A 27,452-nucleotide genomic window follows, 5' to 3' on the forward strand; every position below is an offset into this window, starting at 1 on the left:
ATGAAAAAAATTATTTCCATATGTCAACTTATGAAAAATTGTTGATGCAAGAAAATTTAAAGCCAATGGAAAATATAGTGAAAACCACATGCACTGTGTTGAAGAATTTGCAGGAAAACAAATCCTATTTATAGATTATAATGATAAGCAATATGTTTTAATACAAATGCTTATTAGGAAGTTTAATAGTTCACATTGTCGTGGATAGAAAATGATCTCTGGCAATCTTGTGAAAGTTAGTGAAAGTTTTACCTGAGCAAAGCAATAAATCAACTCCCTGAAATAAACTTCCAAACCTCATCTGGAACTTATTAACAATGGCTTACTACTAAACCCCCATATTAAGCACTAAAAACCTCTCAGAGAATGTGACTAGATATCCATAGGAAAATTCTCCCTGCTGTAGCACTGGAATGTGCCTCAATGGGGTCACCATCATTTACCTTCCACAATATACCTGGAACCTTGCCTCATAGGGAAACTGACAAACACAGAATGGAGATAATAAGGACAAGCAGTCCATGTTGTGGGGGATTGTGCGCTGTTGTCAGAGCCTGTGAAGACAGAGTGTAGGCAGGCTTTTACTGTTGAATATGGGAATGGGAACACTGCCAAAAAAAATATCTCCACAAAAGGAAAATGATTTGTTTACAGTTGCTAGACACCCATGCTGATGAACAGCCGAAAGAAAAGATACAATATGTGTTGTGAAAAACAGACTCCTTGTTTTACTAGCAGGAAATGTAGAGGATGATAAATTTAACAACAAAGGCTTACAGAAGCAGCATTTTCCTAAATACTGCGAAGACTTGTTTCTGTGACATTTGAATCCACCATATGTTATTTATTTGACTGAAGATGTTTTTGGTAGCAATTTCTGCAAAAAAGAAAAGAAACACAGCTAATTGTTACTATACTTTCTGTCCTTTAAAAATAATTCTTTTTCTTTCTTTTTTTTTTTTTTTTGGTATATACAGGTCTGGACCCCTTCAAATGGGCGAGGCAGAATAAATTGTGAAAGAAAATAAGGGAGCAAAAGACTCTTTTTATTCCTTTGTTGACTTTCCTCCCCAAAATCAATCCTTTGGTAGGGGGGCGGGAGGGAAGCAACAGAATAAAGAGTGTTGTCAGTCCTTGTCCTACAAACACCAAATTTCTCCAGCCTCCAACACTTCAAATTAAACCCTTCCTTGATCCCTGAAGCAATCATTAGTTGGAGGAATTTGAGATGGGAAGGAAGACTTGGGGCGCAATCCTAACCAACTTTCCAGCACTGACTTAGCTGCAATGCAACCCCAAGGTAAGGTAACAAACATGCCCTGACCTTGAAGAGGCCCCCTTGACTGCCTCTCCACGGCAGGATGCAGGGCACGCCACATTGGCACAGCTATGCCAGTGCTGGAAAGCTGGTTAGGACTGCACCCTTGTTTCCCTCCAAGGCTTCTGGGGGGAGGGGTATTTGTAGGTTCTTGTCACCAGGGCCTGCCTGCCCATGAGGTGAGGGCAATTGCTTGCTTTCATGGGTGCAGGCAGTACCCTGCCTCCATCAACCCCCTCACAGCTGCCTTCCCCTGCCTCCATTTGCCCCTGCAGTTCCTCCTCACTCTACCTCTCTGTGTTTTGCAGGAACAGAACAGCATGAAAAGAGCACAGCACTCTTTCAAAACACAGGGCAATGTGGTGACTCATGACAAAGAAAGAGTTAGGGGTAGGTGGGCAAGCTGAGGAGTTCGGGCAAGCTGCTGAGGATATCTGAGTCAAGCACACTTCACATGACCAGGGAGGAATGACTTCACAGTGGGGGGTGGGGGAGAAGGAGATAATGTGTGAGTTTTTCTCCTGCTGCCTGCCTCAGCAGTTTGATTCTCTTTCTCCTGTGCTGCCAGAAAGTGGGAGTGGGGTGGATGTGTGCCAAGTTAATCTTCCTCCCATGATGGTCTGAGTGCATGCATGCTCAGGTCAACTTCCCAGCTGCCTGAGCAAAACTGGCAGGCTTTGGAAAGTCAGAAGCCATTGCAGCTAGAGAGGACCTGTGCTTGGTGCTGAAGGACTAGTAAGACATGGCAGCCCTGAGGTATCTCATTCCTCCCTTCAGGCCACTGTTTTGCCTCCTAAACTTTTCCAACATAAATTTGTGTGTGTGATGTTGGGGATCTGAGGCCATATCAGCACTGCTTGTCCTTCCGGCCAGCCAGCCAGCTGCTTCAGTAACAAGAGAAGGGTTACTGGGGGCTGAAGTTTGGGAGCAGGCAAGAAAATGCATGAGAGAGAGAGAGAGAGAGAGAGAGAGAGAGAGAGAGAGAGAGACTGCATATCCATCTCAGAAATTGTCAAAGAAATTGTCAAAGAAATTGCCTAAAGTGCCCTGGTGACCCTGAGATGGCTATATTCTTATGCAAACGATGCAATAGGTGACTAGCTTCTTTATAGATTCATAAAATCCATATTGCCTGTATGGTGTATAACCAATCTTGTTACAAGCTAGAAAAAGGCACATCTGTTAGTTGAAGATGTTCTTACTTAGGAATGTGCTTTGAACTTACTTGATCCATTTGGCAAACTGTATGTATCTTGCGAATGACCCATACTTAGAGAAAAGGTGGAATATAAATAAAATACGCTGGAGTTTTTCTAAGGAACTGAAGATACTCTTGACCCCTTACCAATCATGTGCCAGTGGGGAGGAGCGGTGCCATCTCGTCTCAGACACCAAAATGCCTCAGGCCAGCCTTGTTGATAGCACAATTGAGCCAATGCAATTAACATCCCCTCTTTCTTTGTGTAGGTACTCAAGATATTCCCCAATTACAAAGGTGCATATGTGCTACCTCCTGCTGGAGCTGCATGGTGTGAGGGAGCAGGAATCATTCTACTTTTAAATCCCCCCATTTTTGCAAGTAGGATCTACAACAGTGACTACATACTCTCCCACTGAGTATTTAAAGGGACAGGCAGGATCCTCTAGCACAGTTTTTCTCAAACTGTGGGTCGGGACCCACTAGGTAGGTCATGAGCTCATTTCAGGTGGGTCCCCATTCATTCCAGTATTTTATTTTTAATAGATTAGACTGCTGTGTGACTGCATTTAGGGAAATATTACAGTTTTGTACTTTTAACAGGTTACTATGTATATGCTTTTAACAATGACAGTCACTCCTGGGTAAGTGTGGGTAGGATTCCAGCCTAGGATTGCTAAAAATTTTCCTTCTTGATGATGTCACTTCCAGTCATGACATCACTTCCAGTGGGTCCTGACAGATTCTCATTCTAAAAAGTGGACCCCAATGCTAAACGCTTGAGAACCACTGCTCTAGCAATCTTGCAGTTTAGTCTCAACCCAATATGACTGCCAGTTCTGACTATGAATTGTCTTTTGTCTGCCTGCTTGGTATCTGACCTTTCTTTTGATTTCCCCCATTTGATTTGGCAAAGCTTTTTCCTGAGCACCAGCAGTGGGCAAGTGGGCTCAGTTATCTTCTAGTAGTCCATCTTCTGGAGCTGTGAGAGTTATGGTGGTTGGAACCTAAAGGGAATGGCATGGGAGTAATGGGAATTGGAGTTTGTTCTAGCAGATCACTGTTTGAAGGGCAAAGAAGTTCCACCTGTCTGCTAGTATATTGTTTATACAGAAGTGTTCTATGCGTGGAATAAAACAATCTTCCCAACTAAAATGATCAAACATGATAAATGTTAAGTTAAAAGGGCATACCATCTGCAGAAATTCAATTTCCGTTTGAAGAGCCTCACAGACATTTTCCATTTCATCTTCTCTGTAACTCTCCAATTCCTTTTTAAGCCTGTGCCAACATTAAAAAAAAACAAAACTAATATGGTGAGGTTATCAGTTGCCTTCTTTTTTCACAGCAGATTCAGTTCTTAATTTAACCCTGATCACCTCAGTAGACTCTCATTAAAGTCCTATAAATTCCTAATGTATGGATCACATGTCAAGATCCAGTTACGAATATGGACCAGAGTTTGCATGATTGCTGGTTGTGATAGAAACTATATTACAATGTAAATCATTGCATAGCACCAGCAATTGTGTAAAGTTGTGAAGAAATTAGACAGTCTCCAGGGAGGAAGAACGTATATATCTTGAGGAACTATTGCAAGACAAGGTTGAGTTGCAAGGCTATATTTTTTCCCCACTGTGGGTTGTTTTCATGTTATAATCTGTTATCAGTTATAGGCCCTAATCATTCAAAAATTTCCTTTAATTTAATATGCAGATAGTAATCTTTGATTAATATGATTTGTAGGCTTTTGTTAATTTTGTTTCCAGAATTGCTGCTGTTTAGTCTCCACTGCTTCCAGCATTTCTCCATGGGCTTCCATCCTTTCTTAATTCTCTCCATGGCAAGGAAAAAAAATAGTTAAATCAGGATATTCTAATAAACAGATTGTACTTTAGTGGTGGCATGAGAAATCTACTGAAATTTGGGGGATGTGTTCATTTTATCCTGGCTTGTTCATTATACCCTCTGAACTTGTCTCAATGTTGAGGATCGAACAACAGTCAGACAGCTCATTAAAAATCTGGGCAGCAAATAACTACACAGGAGCAGAAAGGTGACTGATATGGGAATATTAGCTTCTTGATATGGAATGTGTTCACCAAGGAATAAAAGAGCTTGAAAAGTAGGAGTTCACACACTGGATACCACCCATTACGTTTGCTTAAGTGGATACTTGCTGGACCAAGAGAAAGCTATTTCAGATCTTTTAATGGTTCAAGGTATATGCAGCAATAAAATTATACTGCAGTCCTTGTCATACTTGCCAGGAGATAGGAAAATGGAAGATAAGTGTAAAGTTGTGTTAAATCCATTCATGATAATAGAGGAGCAATTTGGAGGGTCACCATGAATATTTTTGGACTGTTAAGTGAACCTATATAAGAAAATGGTTATAGTCTGGTGGCCGTGAATACATTGCAGCACTGAACCTGGGCTAAGATTTGATATATATTTGATGTTAAGGGGAGTCATGGGTTTACTTTGTATCTAAACAACATTTTTCAACTTGTATGTTTCATGGTAATGTTATCTCTTCCATACAGAATGGCTATGTTGAATGTAATGGTGGCACATAGCCTTGAATTGAAAGAAGTAACTTATCTGAGGTGGACTTAGAACAGGTGGATTGGTCTTATCTCAAAACCCAGCTTCATGTGTCCATTTTGATGCAGCTTTATTCGTGCCTGGTGCCCTACAAATTCACATAGGAATGTGCAATTACAAAGCACACCATCATGTCCTTTTGTGTACTTGCACTTTTTTGTTTACAGTACCAGCAAAAAGCAGCCACAGGTGTGCCTTTCATTAGTATAATGTGGCCATGTGTTTATAAAAGTAGGTGCAATCTTGTTATACATGTATCCATTTGCGTGATGGAGAAGAAAAGAAGCTCATATTGAAGAAAAGAAGCTCATACACCTGAGCCAATTGAGATGAACACAGACAACACATATCTTTCTCTACACCAGGGGTGTCAAACATAAGGCCTGGGGGCCAGATGCGGCCCGCAGAAGCTTTTTATCCAGCCCTCAGGCTCTCAGCTGCTGAGCAGTGCTGAGGTGTTACTGCTGAAAGGGCAGCCCATACAAACATTGGGCTCTCCCATATCTTGAAATATTATTATTATTATTATTATTATTATTAAAGATTTATGATAGATTCATAAAGAAATATGATAAAGATTTATGTATTTTCTCTTCTGTCATTTGCAGTTAATGAATTCCTAAGTAAGAAAAAGTGCTTATTTTTGGTTATGACCTGTTTAATGACAATACTTTCTGCCTAATGACATCACTTCCGGCCCTCAGCAGGTATCATGAATGCCATTCAGCCGACGGCATGAAACACGTTTGACACCACTGCTTACACCATGCACTTACAATCTGCAGTGGTGCAAGTGCTCTTGAACCTCATCATATCAGTGTTCTGCTTAGTTTACATTGTAAGTTGGAGGATCAGTTCTCCCATTAATTCAGTTTGGAAAACGATACCTTAAAAAATGGCAATACTTCTTTTGTTCCCAGCAACCACGGTTATGAGGAAACATAATAATTTGAAATGGCAATTACACAGTTCTATAACAAGAAGCTAAATGCAAAGTGTGAGACAGTATGGCTGTAGTACACCTTACATTTCACCTCACACTCACATATAGACCTAGTCTTTGATATAGTTTTGCAACTGCTTTACTTAGCAGGGAGCAGTAGAGCATGGGACAGTAAGGCCTGGTTCTATGCCAGGTCCAAAGACCTTTGTGCACCAGCAAAGCCAGCCCAAGACCTCTTGCCACTTAACATAGTATATTAAATGATGTCCCCCCCCCCATTACCTCTCTTCCCTCCATTTCCTGGATTGGAAAAAAGAGAGCGTGTCAGAGAGGAAGAGGTAGTATAGTGGAGCCAACCTTCAACTCCTTCTTCTGCTTCATGTCCCTCTTCTTTCTCCAACCCTGTGAGTGGGAGGAAGAAGGGAACAGTGAAGGTGAGTGGGCAGATAAAGGTGGGTACCCTCTGCCAATCTGCTGCCTGGAGGGACCACTTCAGTTGGCTTCATGAATGGGTCAACCCTGTAACCAATTACAAGGAGAGTTCTGCTGGATCAGACCAAGGGTCTGCACAGATCAGTATTTGGCCAGATTAATGCTTCAGGCAAGCTTGCAAGAAGAACATGAAAACAACTGCCTATCCCTCTTGTTTACTCATCTCACCTAATATTTAGAGATTTCCATACTCCAAGAATGCTAACAGGCTTTTGACACCTGTAAACTTTGTCGCACCTGTGTCGCAGGTTAGCTACACATGCAGGGACATGACTGATAGTTTCACTTTTGAATTGCTAGGAGAAATTTCTAATTGATACTTGATCCAGATTGTCCCCACTACCAACATAGTTTTTTTTTTTTTTTCACCCAAGGAGGTAAGCTGTCATTGGTGCCGATGGCAACAGAAACTGTGGTAAACCCAATCTGGTCTGAGCCCACAGTGATCGCAGAGGATTAAACCTCCCTCCCCCATGCTGCAGTCCCAATTTGGTTTGAACCTTCTGTGGTTGCTTCTTAGGTAAGGGGGGGGCAGCACACCAGACTCCAACACATAATGCTTATATATGTAGTTGGTAGAACCCTTGCTATTCTCACTGAGTTTTGAGGAAGTCAGTAAGAGACATTTCTGCTTAGCTGCTTGATTGAGTCAGTCATTTTTTTCCTATTTCTTTTATTAAAAACTAGGTAATTACAATATGTGCTAGGCATATTATACTCACAAAATCAAGAATGCCTGTTGGGTTACAGGCTATACAATCAATGTTGTGAGGATGCCTAAGTAATGAATAAATTATGAAAGTTTGTCACTAAGACTCTAGAGGCAATGAAAATATTTCAAATTATGCATAACCTGAAATGTGCATAACCTGAAACTGTAGCACTTCAGAAACAAAAAGAAACTTAAGCATAGATACTTTACTATCACTTTAGGTGACCAAACTTTGGAATATTTCACATACAAATGGTGATGAAGCAAGAACCTTGTTGAGATGACATTAACTATAAGCTAAGCAGCTGACAAAGAAAGAAAAGTCTGAGAAAGACAGAAAGAGAATTGTCGTCTGTGCTGCTGTGAAATACAGTAACTTTTTTCTCCATTGAGAAAAAACTTTTAGGAACCATAAAGCCAGTTAAGAATTGGCCATAAGTGTTTGGGAATCTGCATATTGTTGGTTCCAAACTTTGTAAGGAACATTCTTTTGTTAGCAAGTGCTTGCTTACTTGCTTTAGCAAAACTCTGATTTCAGTATATAGGTAAATTTCTTTTCAACACTTTCAATCAACATGTTTTTTCTTAAGAAGAGAATTGTAAGGGAGTGGGTAAACATACAAGTATCAGACTTCAAATCTGAAATAGATAGGTCTCTGGGGACTAATATCAATTGTGTTTCTATCGACCAAAACATACAGGAAATGATAGGTAGACCAATAGCTCTTCCAAGCCGAGTTTCCTGTGTATGCATTTGTCTAGGAAAATTACTCCCAAGCAAATTTCCAATGTCAGACTGCACCCTAGAGCAAGTTTTTATTGTTGGATTATAAACTCTGAAATTGGGGTTCATAATAGAAACCCTGACACAGTTCTAACAATAAACAACCCCACTGGGCATTGACATATAAAGCTTTAGGAAATCAATGAGCAGATTGTCATTACAGAAACTCATTCTGTATCCCATAGATTACCTCAGAGATGGATATTTCCTGCTTATAAAATTTAACATAAAATTAAATTGAAAATATTTGCTCAAAACCAACAGAATCATGGCCTTAGGCATTTCATTGTTAATATGAAGGATTTGTTCAGCTCTAGTGGACATATTTCCTGGATGATTTATGTGAATGCAGTGTCATTTGTTCTTTCATGGTTTCAGTAATGAGCTTTCGTTTGCTATAATAAGAAATATAAGAAGCAATCCGAGTTTCTTCCAGATTAGTCAAGTATACAAAACCCTCAAGTATTAAATAATATAAATCTATTTCATACTATTTCAATACTATTTCCTGGCTTCTGAAAACCAGTGCAAAAATGTATGCTTCAAAAATAGCAAGTCCTTCTCCAAAATTTCCCTTTATAATGGACTGGTGGTGAAAAATAGTGGAAAAAAAAGAATACTACAACAAATGTAACTGAAAATGAGTCTAGTCACATGGGACTTATCTGTGAATGAAAATATGGCTGCAGCTTGTACATACAGAAAAAAAGGAAAATAAGCCCTACACAAGGCCAAACAAAAGTTTCCACATTGTTTTGTAATTGTGGGTTCCCACTTTATCGAAGCACAAAATTTTCAATAAAGTATTTCTGCATATCTTAGGTCCCACTCAACGCTTCAACAGCATGTCTGCTGGCATGCAGATGCAGTGCCTGATACAAAGTTTTTAAGTATAACTCTCCCTACAGAAAGCTACAGTATAAGTAAGGACTTTCTGACATCCTTAATGTGGGATAACATCTAACTTGAGGTTACCTGATTCCCAGATGCTGCCCTAGTTCATATGTTTAAAATTCCCCTTAGTGACACCATCACCAGATCCAGTGAGTGACATAGTGGATCCACAGCTGGAGTATTCATACCCAGTGTAGTTCCACCAGCAAATCTTACACCAGCACGCCCTTTTTGAGGGCAGCACTGTATAAGTGTGACTTTCAACAGTTGGATGCTATCACAGATGCTCTAGCCCACATGTGCCTTCCCTGTGTGACAGCAGCAATGGCGCTGCTCCACATGAAGGATTTCCAACCAGTGGCAAACTTCTCCAGCCCCATGCCAGCTGTCGCCGCCTCCCCAAGCAAAAATCCACACACACCCCCACTTACCTGAGGCTCACGGAGCCTCGCGTAACCCAAGGCTGTGTCAGGGAAGCCTCTCTGATGTTCCCCACCGCTATAAACTGTGCTTCTGGAAAACTGGAAGCACAGTTTTCAACCCCTTCAGGAGCCTCAGAGAGGCTTCTGCGGGGTCCTAGAGACTCGCGCCTGGGACATTTGCCCCATCGAACCTAATGGTAGGTCCGCAACTGTTTCCAACATGGGTGTCAAACCTAAGGACTGCGGACCAAATGCAGACCCCGGAAGCAATTTATCCCAGTTCTAATTGGGCTTTCCTAGCTTGATAATTGGGATCTCTCATATCTTAAAAAATGATCTAGTTTTGCATGTTTTCTCTTCTGTCATTTGGAGCTAATAGGTTTCTGTGTGAGAACGAAGTGCTTGTTTCTGGCCATTATCTGCTTAATGATGTCACTTTCTGCTTAATGTTATCACTTCCGGCCCTCAGCAGGGACCATGAATGCTTACTTCAGCCCTCTGTATGGAACAAATTTGACAACTCTGTTCTAACATATGCACTGAGGCATTATCGATAGGCAACCAAAAAGCCATGTGGGAAAAAAGTAGTCAAATCTGTTGTAGATGGGAATTAGATTTACTCTCTGAGCTAAAATTACTTGGTATCACAATAGTACTAAAAGGAAACATAGTAAGCAACTAGAATGGATCACTGAAGTAATTTTTATACTAAACCCTTAAAGTTGCAACAAATACTTTTTCTTAGAAGAAAACTCAGCAATAAAACACATTTTACTTTTATATTCAACATCTTGAAGCTGTGTATGTTGTTAAGATGGTTTTGAAGCTCTTGATTTACTATACTGAGAACATAGTGAGATTTCCAGTTTGATTTTTCAGGCCAGGAAATGGCTGTATTTTGACCTGGCACATGATCACATAATGCAGTAGGATAATGGTCCCTCTTCAAACCATGCTACATTCCCATTTTAAGTCTTTGTGGATCTTTGCTGTCAGTGGAGTACATTTTGTTACTGGGATATTTCTTGCAGACTTGCAGGACACTTCAAAGCCTCTGAATTCTGTGATGCCTAACCTGCCAAACTGGTATGAAACTCAATGCATTTTGTCAAATTTCTATTATTACTGGAAACCCTTTCACCAGTGTCCTCTCACCACCCTTTTACCACTGTCAGGGTCTTCTCAGTGAAGTTCTTTTTAGCACCCATTTGTCTTTCATCCTTATTATCCTTCATCCTCTCTTGTGCCTCATTAATTATAAATGAAAAGGAAGCAGAATAAATGCAGATTGTACTTTAGGAAATTTGTGAACATTCAAGTTAATGCTATCCTGTCTCCAGTTATACATTGGTAAGTCACACTAATTTTAATGCAACATACCTAAGATTGCAACTTAAAAGTTTTCCAGGAAAAATAATCTAGTTTTAATGGGTATGCCTCTTTTAAGGTTCAGCTTGCGCATGAGTTGTAAAATGCAACCTTTCCCAACATGATGACCCAGATCCAAATTACTCTCCATATACATTGGCTGCATTTGCTTTTTTTTTTTTTCTTTTAAAGTGGAAGATCCAATCATCAATCACCTGTCATTTTGTTTTGTTGTGCCCTAAGTGACACTGGTCAAGCTACTACTGCTCAACCTCAGTTGTCCTTCTGCAACATGGGGATAGTAATAACCTATTTTACAAGATTTCAAGATTATTGTAAGAATTACTGAGATAATTATGTGAAACACTTGAAACACAAGCTAGTATACATGCTAAATATTATGTAATAATATCAACTTTATCATCATTAACATTCTAAATTCAGAAATAAGGTTTCCAATCCAATGATCAAATTAAACATATCAGCAATTGTGGATGGAACTAGAAACAGTGTGAAATGCAACACATCTTAAGTTGCCAAGTCTTTCAGGATACAACATGTCATGAGATGTTTCACTTGGGCTTGGTTGTATATTGGTTTACACATAGTTCTACATAAAATATATGTTGGTGGAGCATTCCCCTCTGCTGACCTTTGTGAAACTACACTAAACAATTTGATTTTTAATTAGTTCTTTATCATTGTTAAAGAATTGGGGGGGGGAATCACTCTGACAAGATTACTGAGTGTGTATAATTCTTATAAAATAAATAAAGAATCAAACAGTTTAATCAGTCAATCAACAGGCAGTCCAATCCTAAGCTGTGCTGGGGCAACCTCGTTGCATGGCTCAACTGAAGGTTTGGATTGCTGTGTATCTGTGATTTTCCTGCTGAGTTGTCTTCTTACCAGGTCTAATGACACTATGCCTTCTTCATTAAGAGATACATAATGCAAAATTACTTATCACTTTGAGAAGGTACAGTGGATGTATCAAACCCCTCACTACATGATACAGCTCAGCTGGGTGACATTCTGCAGACAAGATGGTTGCAGAGACATAAGCTTTCTGTGCTGCTGCCACTGCCACGAAGTAGGCTCTAAAATGAGCTCTAGCTCATGTCCAGTCAGATTCACTACATTCATATTGAGTAGTATATCTCAAGTTGCAAAACAGAATGCTTGCCCATTTTTTGTGAGTTAGATATTAGATAAACATTAGATAAAAATTAGATTTATATTAGATAAACATTAGATATTTTATCCATCTATGTATCTGAAGAGTACATATGCCTCCAGTTTTAATCCAGAAAAAAACTGTATTCGGGAATCAAAAATTTAGGAAACACTGCCATAGGGAGCCAAGTACAGTGTAAATTATAGGAATTTCAGAAATTATAAATGGATGTCATACACATTTTTTTAAAATTTACAATTTCTTCTGCTGTCTCTTTTTTCTGTCAATAAAAAATGCAATAGGTACTATGGAGTTAGTAATTTTATGCACAATCAGTTGCCTACTTCTGTGCAGTGGAAAAGCAGAACATTTTTAATGGAAATCAATATGTTTTAAATTAAACACCAATATGTTTTAAATGAATCAATATGTTTTAAATTTTATGAAATAGATGTGAATCTTTTACCCTCCTTTTCTTCTAATAAGATCAAGATTTTAATTAAAAATAAAATTCAGCTGTTTTTTAAGAGAAAGGACTTATGCAATATTCTTAACTTACCCTTTTCCCCTTCTCCTTTTTTATACAAATCAACCTTTAGCGTAGAAAATTATTTTACTAATTTAACTTCGTTCCCTTTACGTAAGGCTTTTACTGCATTGCGATTTCAATGTATGCAATCTGCTGTCTTAGTAGGGAGATATGAGAACATCCCATATGATCTAAGACTTTGTATATGTGGAGCAGATGTAGTTGAAGACATCTTTCATTATTTATTTACTTGTCCTCTTTATGAAGCACCAAGATCTAAATTCTTGTCACCTTTAACCCCCTTGCTGCAGGATAGATCTCCTGTAGCCCAGGTTTGTTGTCTTTTAGTAGGTGCTGATATGGGGATTACTTTGCAAGTGGCTAGTTTTGCTCTTGCAGCGTTGAAAATTCGTTCAAATTATGTAAAATCTTGTGCAGTATAGCGATTGTGTTTATGGGAAATTAATTTATTTTATAGAGCTGATTCCGCCAGGGTTTATTTTATTTCTATGAAGTCAGATTTGGTTCTATTTCAGTCAGCTCCGGGTTAAGCTGTAAGCCTTTATAAATGGCTTTTGATATTGTGGTTTTTTCATGTTTTTTTCCTTTTACTAGTTGAATTTACTTGTATGATGCTCATAATTGTTCCTCTTTTTTAGTCTATGGACATATTGTAATTTATTGTTCTTTTATTGTAATGACCTATGGTTACCACAATTAAACTTTGACTGATTAAACACATACATAGGCCTTTGAAGGGCTTGGGTTAAGAGGTGCATACTGATGCTTGGGTCTACATTAAAAAAAAATAATAACATGCAGGTGCAAGTCTTGAATAACAGTGTACTCATCTAAATGTACCTCTTTGAACGGAGTCCAAAGTATGAACTATGTTTTCAAAAAGTCTACATAAAAAGTGGAGCCTTTGACATGGCAGCAGCCCTTTATCTTTGATGATTAACTGTTGCATGACTTACATTCAGTAATTCTAACAATTCTGTCATTGTTTTGTATAATATTCAACCATTTGAATAGCCTTATTGCATCATTTAAGCTTTTTATACAAACATCTCAAAGCATTTTTCAAACAATTAACCTTCATTGTTTAAATAGCTCACAGCACAAAGAACTTAAATGTAATACCCAGCAATCCAAATCACAGTGAGTCAGTTGCAGACTCACGTATAGTACTGTAACTAACCTTGATCCTCAGCATTTTTGTACTTAAAGTAAACACCACTTTCTTAATTATGCTGTATTGAATGTTAAATGACACTGCAATAGCAAGATATTCAGAGAAGTGTATTATTTAGAAGGATGATGACAACCTCATACATCAGAAAAGCTAATGTAGCATAATAGAATAAATAATGCAAAAGCAAGTTGTAGTGTGCTGTAGCACATCAGCTGACAGACTTGCTGCTGGTATTATCATTTACTGCTTCTCTTTGATATATGTGTCATTCTTACAGTTTTGCTTCTATACACAAATTCAGAAGCAAGTATATATCGTTGAGAGGATTTTGTTCACGCTTCAGCTTCATGAGTGGAAGAAAAGGGCCCTGGCAGTTTGCCTTTGCTTTATCTTGTTAAAAATATTCATTCATTGGAAAAGAATCTCACTGAAAAGGCCACACTTAAGGAAACCTCACATGTGCAATTTGGGGTTTCTTTTACTCTGCAGCAAAGACAGCTACACATGAAAGACTATAGCACCTGTGATCAGATTAATGTGGTTAGTATATGATGCATCATATATGCATATTCAGCGATGGTTGAAAATTAAAATACAATCATTTTTGATTTCAGGTACAGCAGATCACTGACTTACAGAACCTCAACTTACTTAAATTTATGAAAGATTTGCAAATATTTCCACAGGTGCTGCTATCCCCCCAGCCCAGATAATCCTTCAAGAAGTGGTCTGTCTTCATAGTCTCCAGTGAGGCAACCAGCAGCAATGGAAGCTGCAAAGGGGCAACCAATGATAAGGCTGCTAGCAGGAAAGAGGCTGAGGGCTCCAGCCAGTTCTCTTTGGAGATAAGGGATGCTGGGGAGCCCAGAGAACTGGTCTGCAGGACGGAGGAGGACTTGGATGGAAGAGCCCCTCTTCCATCTTGCTAAACTCTGAGTCTCATGTATATTACTCACAATGGAGTCCATCCAAGAGGGTTCTTCACTCCTTCCTGTTTACCTGCTTCCCCCATGATGAAAAAATCAGGTTGAGCTTGCCATGTACCCAATAAGAACACCCCAGCAGATTTGTGGAGAAAATGCAAATACTGAAGAGTTTCCTGCAATGTTTAAAGAGGCAGCATGGAAGGGGTAGGTAAGGTGATTCTGTCTTAAATAAAGATCAACTTACATGAGATTGTCCAAAATGGAACCTTTATATAAGTTAGGGAGCTATATTATAACAGAAAGTATACTTTTTACCTTACGTATTCTGCATCAGTCTGAGGTTTTTCACTAACTTTGATTTTTTCTGTTTCTAAAAACTTTGTAGTACATTTAGCTTCTCTTACTTCTTCTTTGAAATCTAAAAAAAGAATTTGTATTTAACACATGACCAATCTTACTGGATTGTAGATTGTCACAGGTTGTAAATTAAGATTAAAGGCTGGGATACAAAGAAACAATATCAGTTCTATACAATACGAATATCAGTTCAGGGAACAGCTTGTGAAGCCCTGCCACCATATCCTAAACCCCTCCTGGCCCAGAAGATCCGATACGGGTCTCCTTGAATCTGCGCCTGCTCAATAATGGGCACAGATCCAAGGAGACCCATCAGGGCTGCCTAGGGATTACATGGGGTAAGGAGCTTAAGCTTAAGCTCCCTTACCCTGAGTAGATCCTGTGCTGCTCCCATGGAATGCATTGGTCACCATTTTGGTGTCGCTGCAGCCTTGGGCTCTGGGAAGCACAGGATTAGGCTGCCTGACAGCTACATTGCTGTGCAGGTTTCATTGCGGCTGATACAGCTTGCACTGGAGTAAGGGGACAAACGTCCCCCTACCTTAGGGAGACCTCCAACAGCCAAAATTTCCCTGCAGGATGAAGTGTAGTCGGTGCTGATGCTGGCACTGTAGCACTTTAAGAGCATGGGAGAATTTAGTTAAGTTGGGCTCTAAGAGCCCAATCCTGGGCTTGATGCACCGGCTTACCACCTGCGTGCACTGTAAGGCGCATAAGGCATGTTTGCGAGGCCTAACACTGGGCCACACCCATGCTAGCCCAGTGCTGGCTGATGCTGGGCTTGTGCTAGGCGGGCACCCGGCCTCTGCCACTCGGAAGTTGCACGAACCACCGAGCCACAGAGAGGAAAGCGGGGGCGAGGTGGTGTTCCGGGGAGTGGGGAGGCGGGCGGAGGGTGGGGAGAGGGTGGGGAGGAGGCGTGATGGGGAGGTGGGAATAGGACGGGGGGAGGCATATTGGGGGAGGGAGTGGGGAGGGAGGAAGTTGAGACCGGTGGGGCTTGCCGACTGACAGTAGCCCCATAGTGGGGCTACTTCCCTTACCCGGGGGAAGGGGACAAAAGTGGCTGCCCGAGGTGCGCAGGATGCAGCGTTAGCCATTTTTGGTACCACCGCATGCCCCTTGAGCTCAGGACTGGGCCGCCCCTATATTTTTTAAATTACATTTAAAATTACATTTAAAATCAAGTGGTTATCAAGTAAGGTCGCAATCCTAACCAACTTTCGAGCACTGACCTAGCTGCAATGCAGCCCCAAGGTAAGGTGACAAACATGCCTTTACCTTGAGGAGGCTCCCTTGACTGCCTCCCTGCTGCAAGATGCAGTGCATGCCACATCGGCACAGCTATGTCAGTGCTGGAAAGTTGGTTAGGATTGCAACCTAAGTCAAATACCTTTGAGTTTGTTCTGGAGAGTACATAACTCTTGTTTTAATTCATTCTTCTGCTCCTGAAACATTTTTAATTGAATGTTTTCCTTTTCCATTGATTCCATTTCTAAAAAGGTAATAATTTTATTGTAAAGTTCATTAAAGTTGTAATCTCTCCGACATAATCTTAATACTCTTTAACTATTGCAAACCCTCTCTTGGTGTTTTGAAGGAGAATTGTGTATAATCATAAAATGCAACCTGAAAAGACTTTCATACAATATGCTGAGCATCTAATAATCACATATGGAAAGACTTCTTAGTAACAGAGATATGCATGTTTTCGTTGCTGCACAGAAATATACGTAGTTAATTTGAGTCTGTATAAAAAAAGTGTTTGTTTAAATCTAGGTAACAGAAAATAGGATGTATATTAGCGACAAATGCACATTACTTAAGATACTGTTTTCCAAAAGTATAATCTGCAAGAGCAACAAAATGCAAGCAATGCTAACAAATATTATTTGTGCAAAAGTAATTTTATACTGTAGACATATCTGTAGTTTATATGTGGTTCTTGTTGTTGGAGAGCTAACAACAACATTTGAACTTTGTGCAACTCTGGATTAAGTACTGCTTTGGAACATTGCTGCTTCTTTTTGTTCCATTTCTTTTTAAAGCTCTTTGAACTATTGAGTACGTTGTACTGGGAAGGCAAGATAAATGAAACCATCAGGTTAAATGTTTTGCCACAATTCTAAGAAGCTGTTATATGTGTGAAAAGGGACTGAGCACCTGGCAAATTGCAACATGTTGTTCCGCCCAGGTACAATAGAGGAAACAACAGAAATGTTGCTTTACAGTAGGTTAATACCAGGACCATTCACATTTTCTTATACACTTAATACACAATTGACCTGTGTGTGTTTCAGCAACATGGAGCAGAACACAGGGGTTGCAGTTGTGCCTTATTCACTTCAATGAAGCTTATAGCTCTGAATGGAAGATGAGGACTACACTGTTTGTTCCCAATATTGTTGTGATAGCTACTTTATAAGAGTACTTATGCATGGTGGTTGCTGTTGGAGGAAATTAAAAATAGTTTCCTCTTTGGAGGGGAAGTAGAGTAGCTTAAGCAGTGGACCCTCCTTTGGGTATCACCTAAGAGAACCTCCCTCACCGGGCTGACTGCTATTCAGTAAAAAAGACAAAGAGGCAATGGCTTGTTAGCTGCAAAAAAGAAGTTATTTACTTACAGTTCCATTGAGTGTATATTTACAGCATCTGATTAGGATCAGAGGTTCAGCTAACACTTAGAGATAGCAAGCTGCCTCGCCCTGCATGTCTTGTGCTCAAGATGGCCTGGGCATCAGAGCCCTGGTGTGCGCCATCTTAACAGGTCGGTGGTCAGAGGACAAGAGAGGAAGTGCTCAGAGGAGAAGGGAAGCATAAAGGGTTAGGGCTACACCACCACAAGGATCACAGAGAGAACAGGTAAAAAGGTCAGAGTCACTGGGTCATAGCTTGACCCCTTCTGGACAGCATCCTGCCCCCTCTGGACAGCAGACGGAGTTGCACCAACTCCAACAGTTGCCATATTACAAAATATTATGAATAGCGTCCACAGTTTCTCCATCTCCAGAGCAAAGATTCTTTTTTCCAAGCAAGGTGTCCTTACTCCAGTGGTTGAGAAACCATTGGTGCTAATGCTGATCACTCAATGTAAGCAGAGGGGTTTGTGTTTTGTTTTGCCCAACCTGGAGCTTGAGAGTCTCCTCCCCTGTGGGGGGATTGGAGAAGGGCTGGAGCTGGGCAGTCTCAGAGGTCTCTTAAGCCACCAGCACCCAGCACTCTTCTTCCTTTTGCATGTGCCAAAACAACTCCTCCTTTTGATATGTTGGAGCGCCACATTTTGCAGTTAATGTTCTATACAACAGCCAAGGAACATGCTTGATGCTCCATGAGAGAGTCTGCTGTTCTTCATTCAAGGTAAATCATTGTCTTACAATTTAATAGGACTTTCCAGCTTTGAACAAAATTGTAAAACTGTAGTGCCACAGAACTACAGCATAGCCATTTATATTTTCAGATAATCCACGATAAAATAATTAAATTTAAGACATACCATTTCTCAAAACATTTTCTTTTTCTTCCAGTTCACATATTTCAGCCTGGACTTGTTTTTTAATTAAAAGCTCCCTGCTGGATGTTAACTCATACTCATTGTTGAAGTCTGCAATTTCCTTCAAAAATTTCTCCTCTTCTATGGTCATTTTTCTCTTTATAGCTATCTAATGATGGGATAAAATAAAAATGATTGTAAGAGAAAATAATAAATCTTTGTTAAAATAAAACAGAAGTTATTACTAAATACATCAATCTAAAATGCACTCACGTCTTAAGACCAGGAAGACATTTTTTAATACTAATCATAATGCAGTAATGTGACCAGATGTAATCTAAACATAGAAGAATAATAAGTATCAAGGTATGTTATTTTGAGTAACAAGACAAGGCTACCTTTAGACAAGGTAAAAAGTTTTAAATTCACATATTCAGATTCCTGTTCAGGCATGAAAACAGAGCAAATCATTGCCTCTCGCTTGCATGGTCCTAGCCATGTTTGCTTGAGAGTAAGTTCTATTTATTTTCACTAGAATTTGTTTCAAAATTGCTTAAAAGTACATTTGGGGGATTTCAAGAACAGCAGCATTTCCCACAAGGGTTTTGTGAGCATAAAGACTGTACACTGAAAATACTGTGGAATGAATAGCATCATAAACCCACGCCATCAATTGTAACTAGAATTTGATGATGGAATCAGTGGAGTTTATGGCATAAAATAGTGGGGATTGTGACATCTTTTAAAATCTCCTATCAAGTGAACTGTGAATTTATAGCCTAATACTATCAGTAGCGGACCTCCCCAGCCCTGTGTCCTGGGACAAAGGTCTGCGATGGCACCCCCTCCAGGATGCCACCCCCCCCGCGTGCAGTCCCCCCCCCACACTTACCTGGAGTGCAAGGAGCCTCATTTGACTCCAGGATGCATCGAGGAAGTCTCCTGAAGCTTCCCCAGCGTTTTAAACTGTACTTCCGGCAAACCGGAAGCACAGTTTCTGACCGTGTCAGGAGCCTCGGGGCTTCTGTGTGGTCCCAGAGGTGTGTGAGGCTTCGCACCCAGGGCATTTGCCCCCTTCATTTAATGGTAGGTCCGCCAATGAATATTTTTCAAGCCTGGCCGCAGCATGCAGCACCACCAACACAGCATGACCTGCATGTTCTGGGCCAGGATGGGACCAGGAAGCCCAGAAGAGGTAAGTAAAGAAATGCTGTACCTATCTGTTCATAGATTTCTTATTGGGTCTCCTCAGACCTATGCCAGCTCTTTGGCTGGCATAAGTCTGAGGAGCTTCTGGAGCATCCCGCCAGTGCCAGTAAGCCAGTGTGGGGGCATGGGTTGGACACAGACTTGCACCATCAAATGAGCTGGCACAGGTCCAGGCAACAGAGGCTAACCCCCAGGCAAGGAAACAAATGTTCCCTTATCCAGAACCCTGTCACATATTATTTGCTCCTAATCTGGCAAAAACAGGAAGGTCTATAAACACATACTTAGAAAAAAAGTCTGAATTTATTTTTATTAATTATATTTATGAGGTATCTTAAATAGATACAAAACCAAGTTTAACACTCAGATTAAAATTTGATTCTTATCTCCACCCTGAATAGTTTAATTGGATACTAGGTGGCCACAGCCTTTATCAAATTTCTGTAACTGAGATCACTCAAGATGTTCTGATATATACAAACTAAAATTTCAAATATTGCGTTAAACAAAAAGCATCAATACACATTATTTTTTTAAAACATAGAAAGCAGCATCTACTGATAGCTCTGTGCTTTCATCCATCACCCATTATTCAGCACTTCAGCCCTGCCCTGTCATATGAGACCTAACCTGCCACTTACAATATATAACCTGTAACTCAGTAATAGCTCTACAGGAAGTTCTTTGATAGGTTAGAGCTAGAATGGCTGTGCTGAATACAGCTATATCATGGGTAAAGGAATCAATTATCTATAACATTGTCCCTGGAAACGTACAAAGGTTTCACGAAGAGCTGTCATCTGATTTAGAAGTTCGGCTTTTTGTTTTTCTAAACTTTCCTCCCATTTCTTCAAAAGTTCCGAATTAAAGAGTTTTTCAGATAACAACTGAACCTAAAAAAAAAAAAAAAAAAGCCATTGCAAATATATGGATTACCAAAATTTACTACTGCTGATATTGAAATGTAGGTGAAGTCTTTAACAAGAACACAGGATCTTACACTAAATGAAACCTATCATATAAAGGACCTACGTAGATTTTTAAAAATCTAAACTAGATGTACCCTTTCCTAATAGTTTTCAACATATCCTGGATACATGTGGATTTAACAAGTCATCAGAAGCTGTCTTCATTACTGCTCTTATCCAGCATGAAATTCTTGTAAGTACCTATATTGTCCCAGCATGATTCAGTGTTCCAGGGATTGTTTTAAGCTGCACAAACCTGGAAAGCTATAAAAGCCTTGGAAAATGGCAAGTGAGCCATCACACAGCAGCTAAGTGGTCTGCACAGCAGCATGGATCCCTTAGTGCAGCGATTTTCAACCTTTTTCATCTCAAGGCACACTGACAAGGCACTAAAATTGTCAAGGCACACCATCAGTTTCTTTTATAATTGACAAGGCACACTGCACTGACAGCAGGGGCTTGCATCCCCCAGTGGCCCTACTAACAAACAATCTTCCCCCAAACTCCTGCAGCACATCTGCAGACATCCATGGCACACCAGTGTGCCACAGCACAGTGGTTGAAAATGGCTGCCTTAGGGAATGTTGGTCCCAGGCTAAGACTGTACTGATGATTTAATTAACCTCATACAAAATCTGTTTCTATTCTAGTCAATTGAATCTGTCCAATTCAGAGGTGAGTACTGAGGTGAGGAAGTAATAATAGAATGGCATTTGGTCTTACATAAATACCAGTAGTTTCTGGGGAAAGGCATTATTTTCCTGCAGTAAGTCTCCAAGATGCCAGGAATGGGAGGCTGGAAATTATCCAGTACAGTAGGATCAAGGGAAATCTTTATCAGGAGGGGATGCACCACCTCCATTTTCAATGCCAGTGGTAGCATCCCCTCCTCGAGTGGATGCATTAACCACTCTCCCCTCCTACTTAGCCAGACTCCCCTAGGCAGCTCTTATAAGCCACACAGGGCTAGGGTTGAACAGGTAAAAAGTTGGTCTTAAGCTTCAAAGAATCTGGTCCACATCCTCAGGTTGTACATGCTTAAAAGAATCCATACAATCTTGTGTTGATGCAGGGCTGGTGGTGCCTGGTGACAGGGCAGTAGATAGGGAGGGGGAGTAACAGAGGGGGAAAATTGAGATGGGGGCTGCTAGAAGGTGTGTCAGGGAGGGAAAGGGGCTGATCTCCATAGCAATGGCACCACTGATATCTTATGCCCCCTATCCAACTTCGACATGTCTCCTTGGATCCACTCAAACTTCAACCAGCCAAAGAGCTGGCAAAGATCTATGTAGACTCATAAATCAACAGTGAGATTACCTTGAGGAGAATTAAGGGCAAGGGCCCCTCCCACATCTCCAAACTTGAAACCTCTTTCACAGGGGATTGAGGAGGGCATGTATAGGGACCAAGTGGCATAGGAGGGTGAGAGCTGGCTTTCTGGCAGACAGGGTAACCCCTACTAACTGGGCAAAGAGGCACCACAGCTGTAGTGATATGAAAGGCTTTCTCTTGCATATCTGCCCTCCTGTATCTGCTAGGGGAACAAGAAGAAGGTTCTATGATTTTGTCTTGGAGTAGTGAATCTGGAGGAGACATCACATGGGATAAGACAGTCTCCTTGTGTCATTACATACAGTTCTTTTTCTTTCTTTTTTTTGCGTTAATCACAACATTAACCACAACATTGTCTGAATTAAACAGACCCACATTAGAAGCAGGACTAATTATTCAAATATGGCTCAAAGGGTTAAATTGTTAACATGATTTCCAATTCTTAAACTCTGTAATTTCCTTCCTTCCTGGTAAGCCACAAACCCCTGGCTACAAAGTTCCAGTAAATGTAAAAACATCAGGTCAATGCCTTTGTCCAAGGGTAAGTGTGTATACAAAGTGTACGAAGTCTGACATGAGTTAAGTATGGGAAACTATTTTCTGAGAGATGAATTTGTCTATTTTAATCTTTGCTAAGAAATTGCCCATCTGCTCTCTTGCTAAACACCCAACTCTCAGCTTTTCTACTCCTCTGCTCCCTCAAGAGCACTGGCTACAATCCAACTAGACAAACTGAGAAGAAGAGAGAGCCTCAAACTCTTCTGTTACAGGTACTGCTTTTGGGGAAGATGAAGGCACACACAATGTTTAGAGACTGCTAGTTATATTTTCCTGAACAAAAGAGATCAAAGGAAAGTACTGGGTTGAATGTCCAGGGAACTACTCAGGGTGCTCAGCCCAGATTGGCTCTGGGTATTGTACTACATTCCTCCAAGAAATAAAAGAGTTTCATTGGCAGAATTAGTTTCCTGAGCATATCAAGAGGGTGGCTGGGCAAAGCTGAGGGATTGGCTAAATTAACAAAAAGAGCAGTAGGTCTTTTGCAGGGGCATATTGATTGCTTTAAGACACTTCCTGATAATCATTGCAAATTGAGACAAAGGGCACCTACTGAATTTTTGAGGTGAAGCAGCCAAAAGAATCATGCGTGCTTGACCATGTTTCAGGCAGAGTTTCAACCAGGCTATTTATACAGGAGGCCACTCTTCTTCCATTATTCCCTTCTGGCACTGTTTTTGTCCACGTTTTGGCTTTTATTTAGCCAAGTACTTATTGTATCCCATGCTGGAGAAAAAAACATTGGGACAAAATGGGGCTGTCTGGCAACTTGTTGGTACCAGAAGATGGTGCTAGAAAATTTTGCTCTGCCTATTACAGTTGTGCTGCAGGGTTCCATGTGGCTCTATTTTGTCCCTGATACTAGTTGACACCTATTTTACATGGAACCTCTTGAAGATGTCGTTCAGGTAGTGGAATAGCTAATGATCGTGTAGCCCAGTGCCAAGCTCAAAATGTTGCCCCAGAAGTGATATCACAACCGGAAGTGTCGTCACACCCAGGCTTTTTAAAAAGTGAAAATTGGGAGGAACCCACCTCCTCCCCCCAGCAGCTCACCAACCACTTGGTCTGCTGCCTCCCACCAGTAAGTGGCATAGCTAAGGCATATATCTGCTACCCAGGGTCAAAGAAGGTTTTGTAGCCCCCGCATGATAAAATCAAATTTACTTAATTAAATAAATAAAAAGTTATTGGTTCTATGCTGTATCATAATAACATCTCATTGGCACTCAGAACAATCAGTCTTATAGGTCAGTTTGCAGTTAAGCAAATCCATTTCTTGATTCATAAGACAGTTGTGTTTTCATTTTCTGGTTAATTGGCCATAATGTTTGTTAGAATACAGATATTCCAGTGTAGTTTGTTTCATTGCATTCTGCATTAAATTACCTTTCCAGTGATATATAACATGATGGTATTATTCATACCTACCAAGATTTTCACAATTTTGGTCACTACTGTCAAGCTCAGCTTGTTGCCCCCCCCCAAAAGTTTGATGCCCGGTGCAACTGCTACCCCCTGCACCCCCTTAGCTATGCCACTGTGTTCAAGGATTTGGAGTCAGATATTATCCTGGTTGGTCACTGTAAAAAGCAAGATGCTTTTTGCCTTATGCATCAGGACATTTTTCTGTGTTCGCCGAACTCTATCTCCCTTCTTCAACTGAGTCAGGTGAGACAGTAAAAGTACTGAACAGGTGCTTGGAATTGGTAAGTCACTGACATTCAATCAAGAACACAAAGGTTCTGTTATAATACTGGAATAAGGCAGTGGTGTTCAGAATAGCATTGCAGTCTCTTGAAAGGATTGTGCTGGGGTGCTGTTAGAATCAGCTCTTCATGCCATGGCTTAAAGAATCTTTTGCAGGTTTAAAGGCTGATGCATCAGCTGCAACCTCTCCTGGACCTAGATGGCCTTGCTATAGTTATTCATGCTCTGGTAACATCCGGTTTTGATTACTGCAATCATGTGTTGTATATGGGGCTCTCCTTAAAGACTATGCAGAAATTCCAGTTGTTTCAGAATATGGTGACCAGGTTGTTGACTATTATTGGTTTCTATTAGCATATCTCATCAGTATAAAAATCTACACTGACTTCCAATTTCCTTCTGTGTACAAGGTGCTGATTCTAACCTCTTTATGGTTTCAAGCTAGGCGTGAGGGACTGCCTGCTTCCATACAAACCTGTTCATCAGAGGCTTTGGATTAGGTGTTCTCACCTTCTGAGGTTAGGAGCATCCCAACTGGAGATAAGGCTTTTGGGAGGATGGTACCCCCATTATGGGACACTCATCAGGCACTGATTAACTTCCATTCTTATTCTCCCAACCTCTTAATTAGATAATGTATTGGTGGCTTTGATTATTCTGTTTTATTGATGCTTTTTGGGGGATGATTTTTATTGCTTTTTAATTTGGGGGCTGTTTATGCTTCTTTTTCGTTTTAAACTTCTCTCTACTTTTATTGCTTTTTTATTGTTATACCATGGACCCTTCAGATCCACAGGCTTGGCATTGATGGATTCAATCAACCACTGTTTGAATTTTGCGAGGGCAGTGCTATGTCTCTCTCTCCAGCAGCACTCATTTGATGTATTTTGTCTTTCCTCCTGCTTTCTTCCCATTGGCTGGAGGTGTGAGCCACTGAAAGAAGTGGCTGGTGCTGGATGAAGTAGTGAATTGGAGGAGGGAAGGTGGCACAGGAAAAGTAGTGGAAAAACTTTTTTTTTTTGTAAAACTTGATTTCATAAGTTTCATAACCTAACTGGATAGGGAAAAGTTGCCCAAGTTAGATTGTATGGGTGTATAAGACCTCTTAAAAAGCTTGGACTGTCTCCTTTCCCCCTCACAGTGGCCATTGAAACACCAGCTCCCCTGTGAGGAGGAGAAGAAAAAAAGAGTTGACAGTTTTAAGTTTTTATCATTGTATTTTTGGTCATTGGGGGCTTCTTTGGAGCTTGAAACTGGAGATTTATGACTGGATAGATAATTTTAGTTAACAATATTAATTGTTGAGATAAATCCAAATTTTTATACTGATAAATATGATGGTTTTTGTATTGATGACTATTTTTCTTTTTAGTCGTTTCAGATTGCTTTTTTTTTTTTTTTTTTTGGAACAATACATGTTGTAATCTATGGCCAATACCCTATGTGTAACCTGTGTAGTCCCAGCCCCATGTCTAACCCATTTTCCTCACCTGTATCTGTAATAAATAAATAAAAATAATAAAAATAATTTAAAAAGGAGATTGAAACTTAGGATAAAAATATCCAGGACAAATAAATAAATGAATACATTTATTTATTTGTCCTGGATATTTTTATCCTAAGTTTCAATCTCCTTTTTAAATTATTTTTATTATAATATATAATACATTGATAAAGTGTAATTTGTAGCGAAGTAGGATTGTTAGGCTTGGTTGGAGAGCATTTCTACCTCTCCAAGGTAAATCTGAGAAATTCCCTAGGAAAAAATCATGACACTTAACATGGATTATTCATATTATGTGTTAATAGAGATGGTGGGTGGATAACATGGGAGAGAATGATGATGGACGATAGAGAGATGATGGCTCTCCAAATACAGTACTGTATTGCCTTTCTTTTAATTAAAACTAGCCATGTCAACCAGGCCTATATAAGGCCAGCTCATCACACAACTGTGTGTATGGCCATGCTTCCTTTTTGTTTGCATGTATCTTTGATATAAATGAGTGATAACAAAAAACAAATTCCTACCTTTAGAATGCAATGTGAAAACGGACTATTAAACTACCAAGTCCAGTATAGAACAGGGAGGCAGCTGCAGTGTGGCCACTAAACTCTTGAGTTCTGCTGAGCAGGTACTGAAGTACCGGATTGCTGCCGAGAAGCTACACTAAAGTACCTATACAATATATTCTTTAGAACAGCATTTTTGAAAAGGAAGCACTGAACCTTGAAAGGCAAAATGCTATAATTCAAGTTCTAATTACATGCTACCTAGTTTTTCAGAACATACCAAAAAATTTATATTTCCTGGGAGCATTCCCTTGACCACAAGCGGTCTCTGTGAAATAGATGTAAAAACAGATTTGAACTCTAAGTTTCAGCTTCTCAGGTTTCTTTTCCCCCTCTGTGGCTCTATATTTACAGGTGTGAGATTGTACAAGTTTAAAATGCTTTATAAAAGTAAATGTGAAGCAAACAGGGGGCAACTTACTAGCTAGTATTACAATGGAATTTACAGTGGCATAACTAGTTGGGATCCTGCATTCTCCCAACAGCAATGTGGAAAGCCAGCATAGCAACTGACATTCCCATAGGCACCCTAGCAATACCATTAGAACCCATTGATCATGAAACTTCTCCTAAAAACATCCCTATTAAATGGCAAAATCAGCATAAATGGAAGGATCAGCATGTGGCAATCCTTGATATTGTTTAACTCATTCTACACTCCCCACCCACCTACCCACCCAAAAACACACACAGGCAAGATGCAACGTCATTGACAGGAAATGTTCACAGTGCCATCACAACTATACTAAACAGCAAATCATGTTTTGTTGGAAAAAGTTAGTTACCAAGCAGGAGGTCAAATAGCCAAGCAGCATAACAGCCCTTTGTGCAAGAGAAATTACATGCACACACATGAAGGGAAGGGATGTGATAACTCACACAAAGTGTGCATGAAGAGCTGTTCTCTGTCTTCTTCTCTGAAATATTTGATGCCTGCTTGCAGAAAGTCCCAGGTTCAGTCCCTGAATCTCCAGGTAGGGTTGGGAAAGACCCCAGTATGTAAGTACAAAGAAACGGGGATTCATCTAATTCTGGCCTAGGCCTCTCAGTTTGCTACTGGAATGAACCAGTGTCTTGAGACTGGAGTTTGGGGGAGCTCAGAGCTTCCAAGAGCTAGGGAGTTAGCCCCTAGGGCTTCAACTTCCCTGCCTAAGGACTAGCTGTTTAGAAGGGGTGGTGGCAGTAACCAG

General features: G+C 40.2%; 1 protein-coding gene across 1 annotated transcript in view; it reads right to left on the reverse strand.

Moving 5' to 3' along the window:
- Nucleotides 1-844: 844 nt before the first annotated feature.
- Nucleotides 845-27,452, reverse strand: part of CCDC172 (coiled-coil domain containing 172) — a 30,159-nt gene continuing 3,551 nt past the window's right edge. Inside the window, exons 3-8 of the mRNA XM_066618720.1 lie at nucleotides 20,394-20,514; nucleotides 18,416-18,577; nucleotides 16,316-16,417; nucleotides 14,881-14,983; nucleotides 3,710-3,797; nucleotides 845-877 (exon numbers count right to left, since the gene is read on the reverse strand). Of these exons, the coding sequence (XP_066474817.1) occupies nucleotides 845-877; nucleotides 3,710-3,797; nucleotides 14,881-14,983; nucleotides 16,316-16,417; nucleotides 18,416-18,577; nucleotides 20,394-20,514 (609 nt within the window). The remainder of the gene's footprint in view (nucleotides 878-3,709; nucleotides 3,798-14,880; nucleotides 14,984-16,315; nucleotides 16,418-18,415; nucleotides 18,578-20,393; nucleotides 20,515-27,452) is intronic.

The sequence above is a fragment of the Tiliqua scincoides genome, chromosome 3, assembly GCF_035046505.1.
Source record: "Tiliqua scincoides isolate rTilSci1 chromosome 3, rTilSci1.hap2, whole genome shotgun sequence".
NCBI lineage: Eukaryota > Metazoa > Chordata > Lepidosauria > Squamata > Scincidae > Tiliqua > Tiliqua scincoides.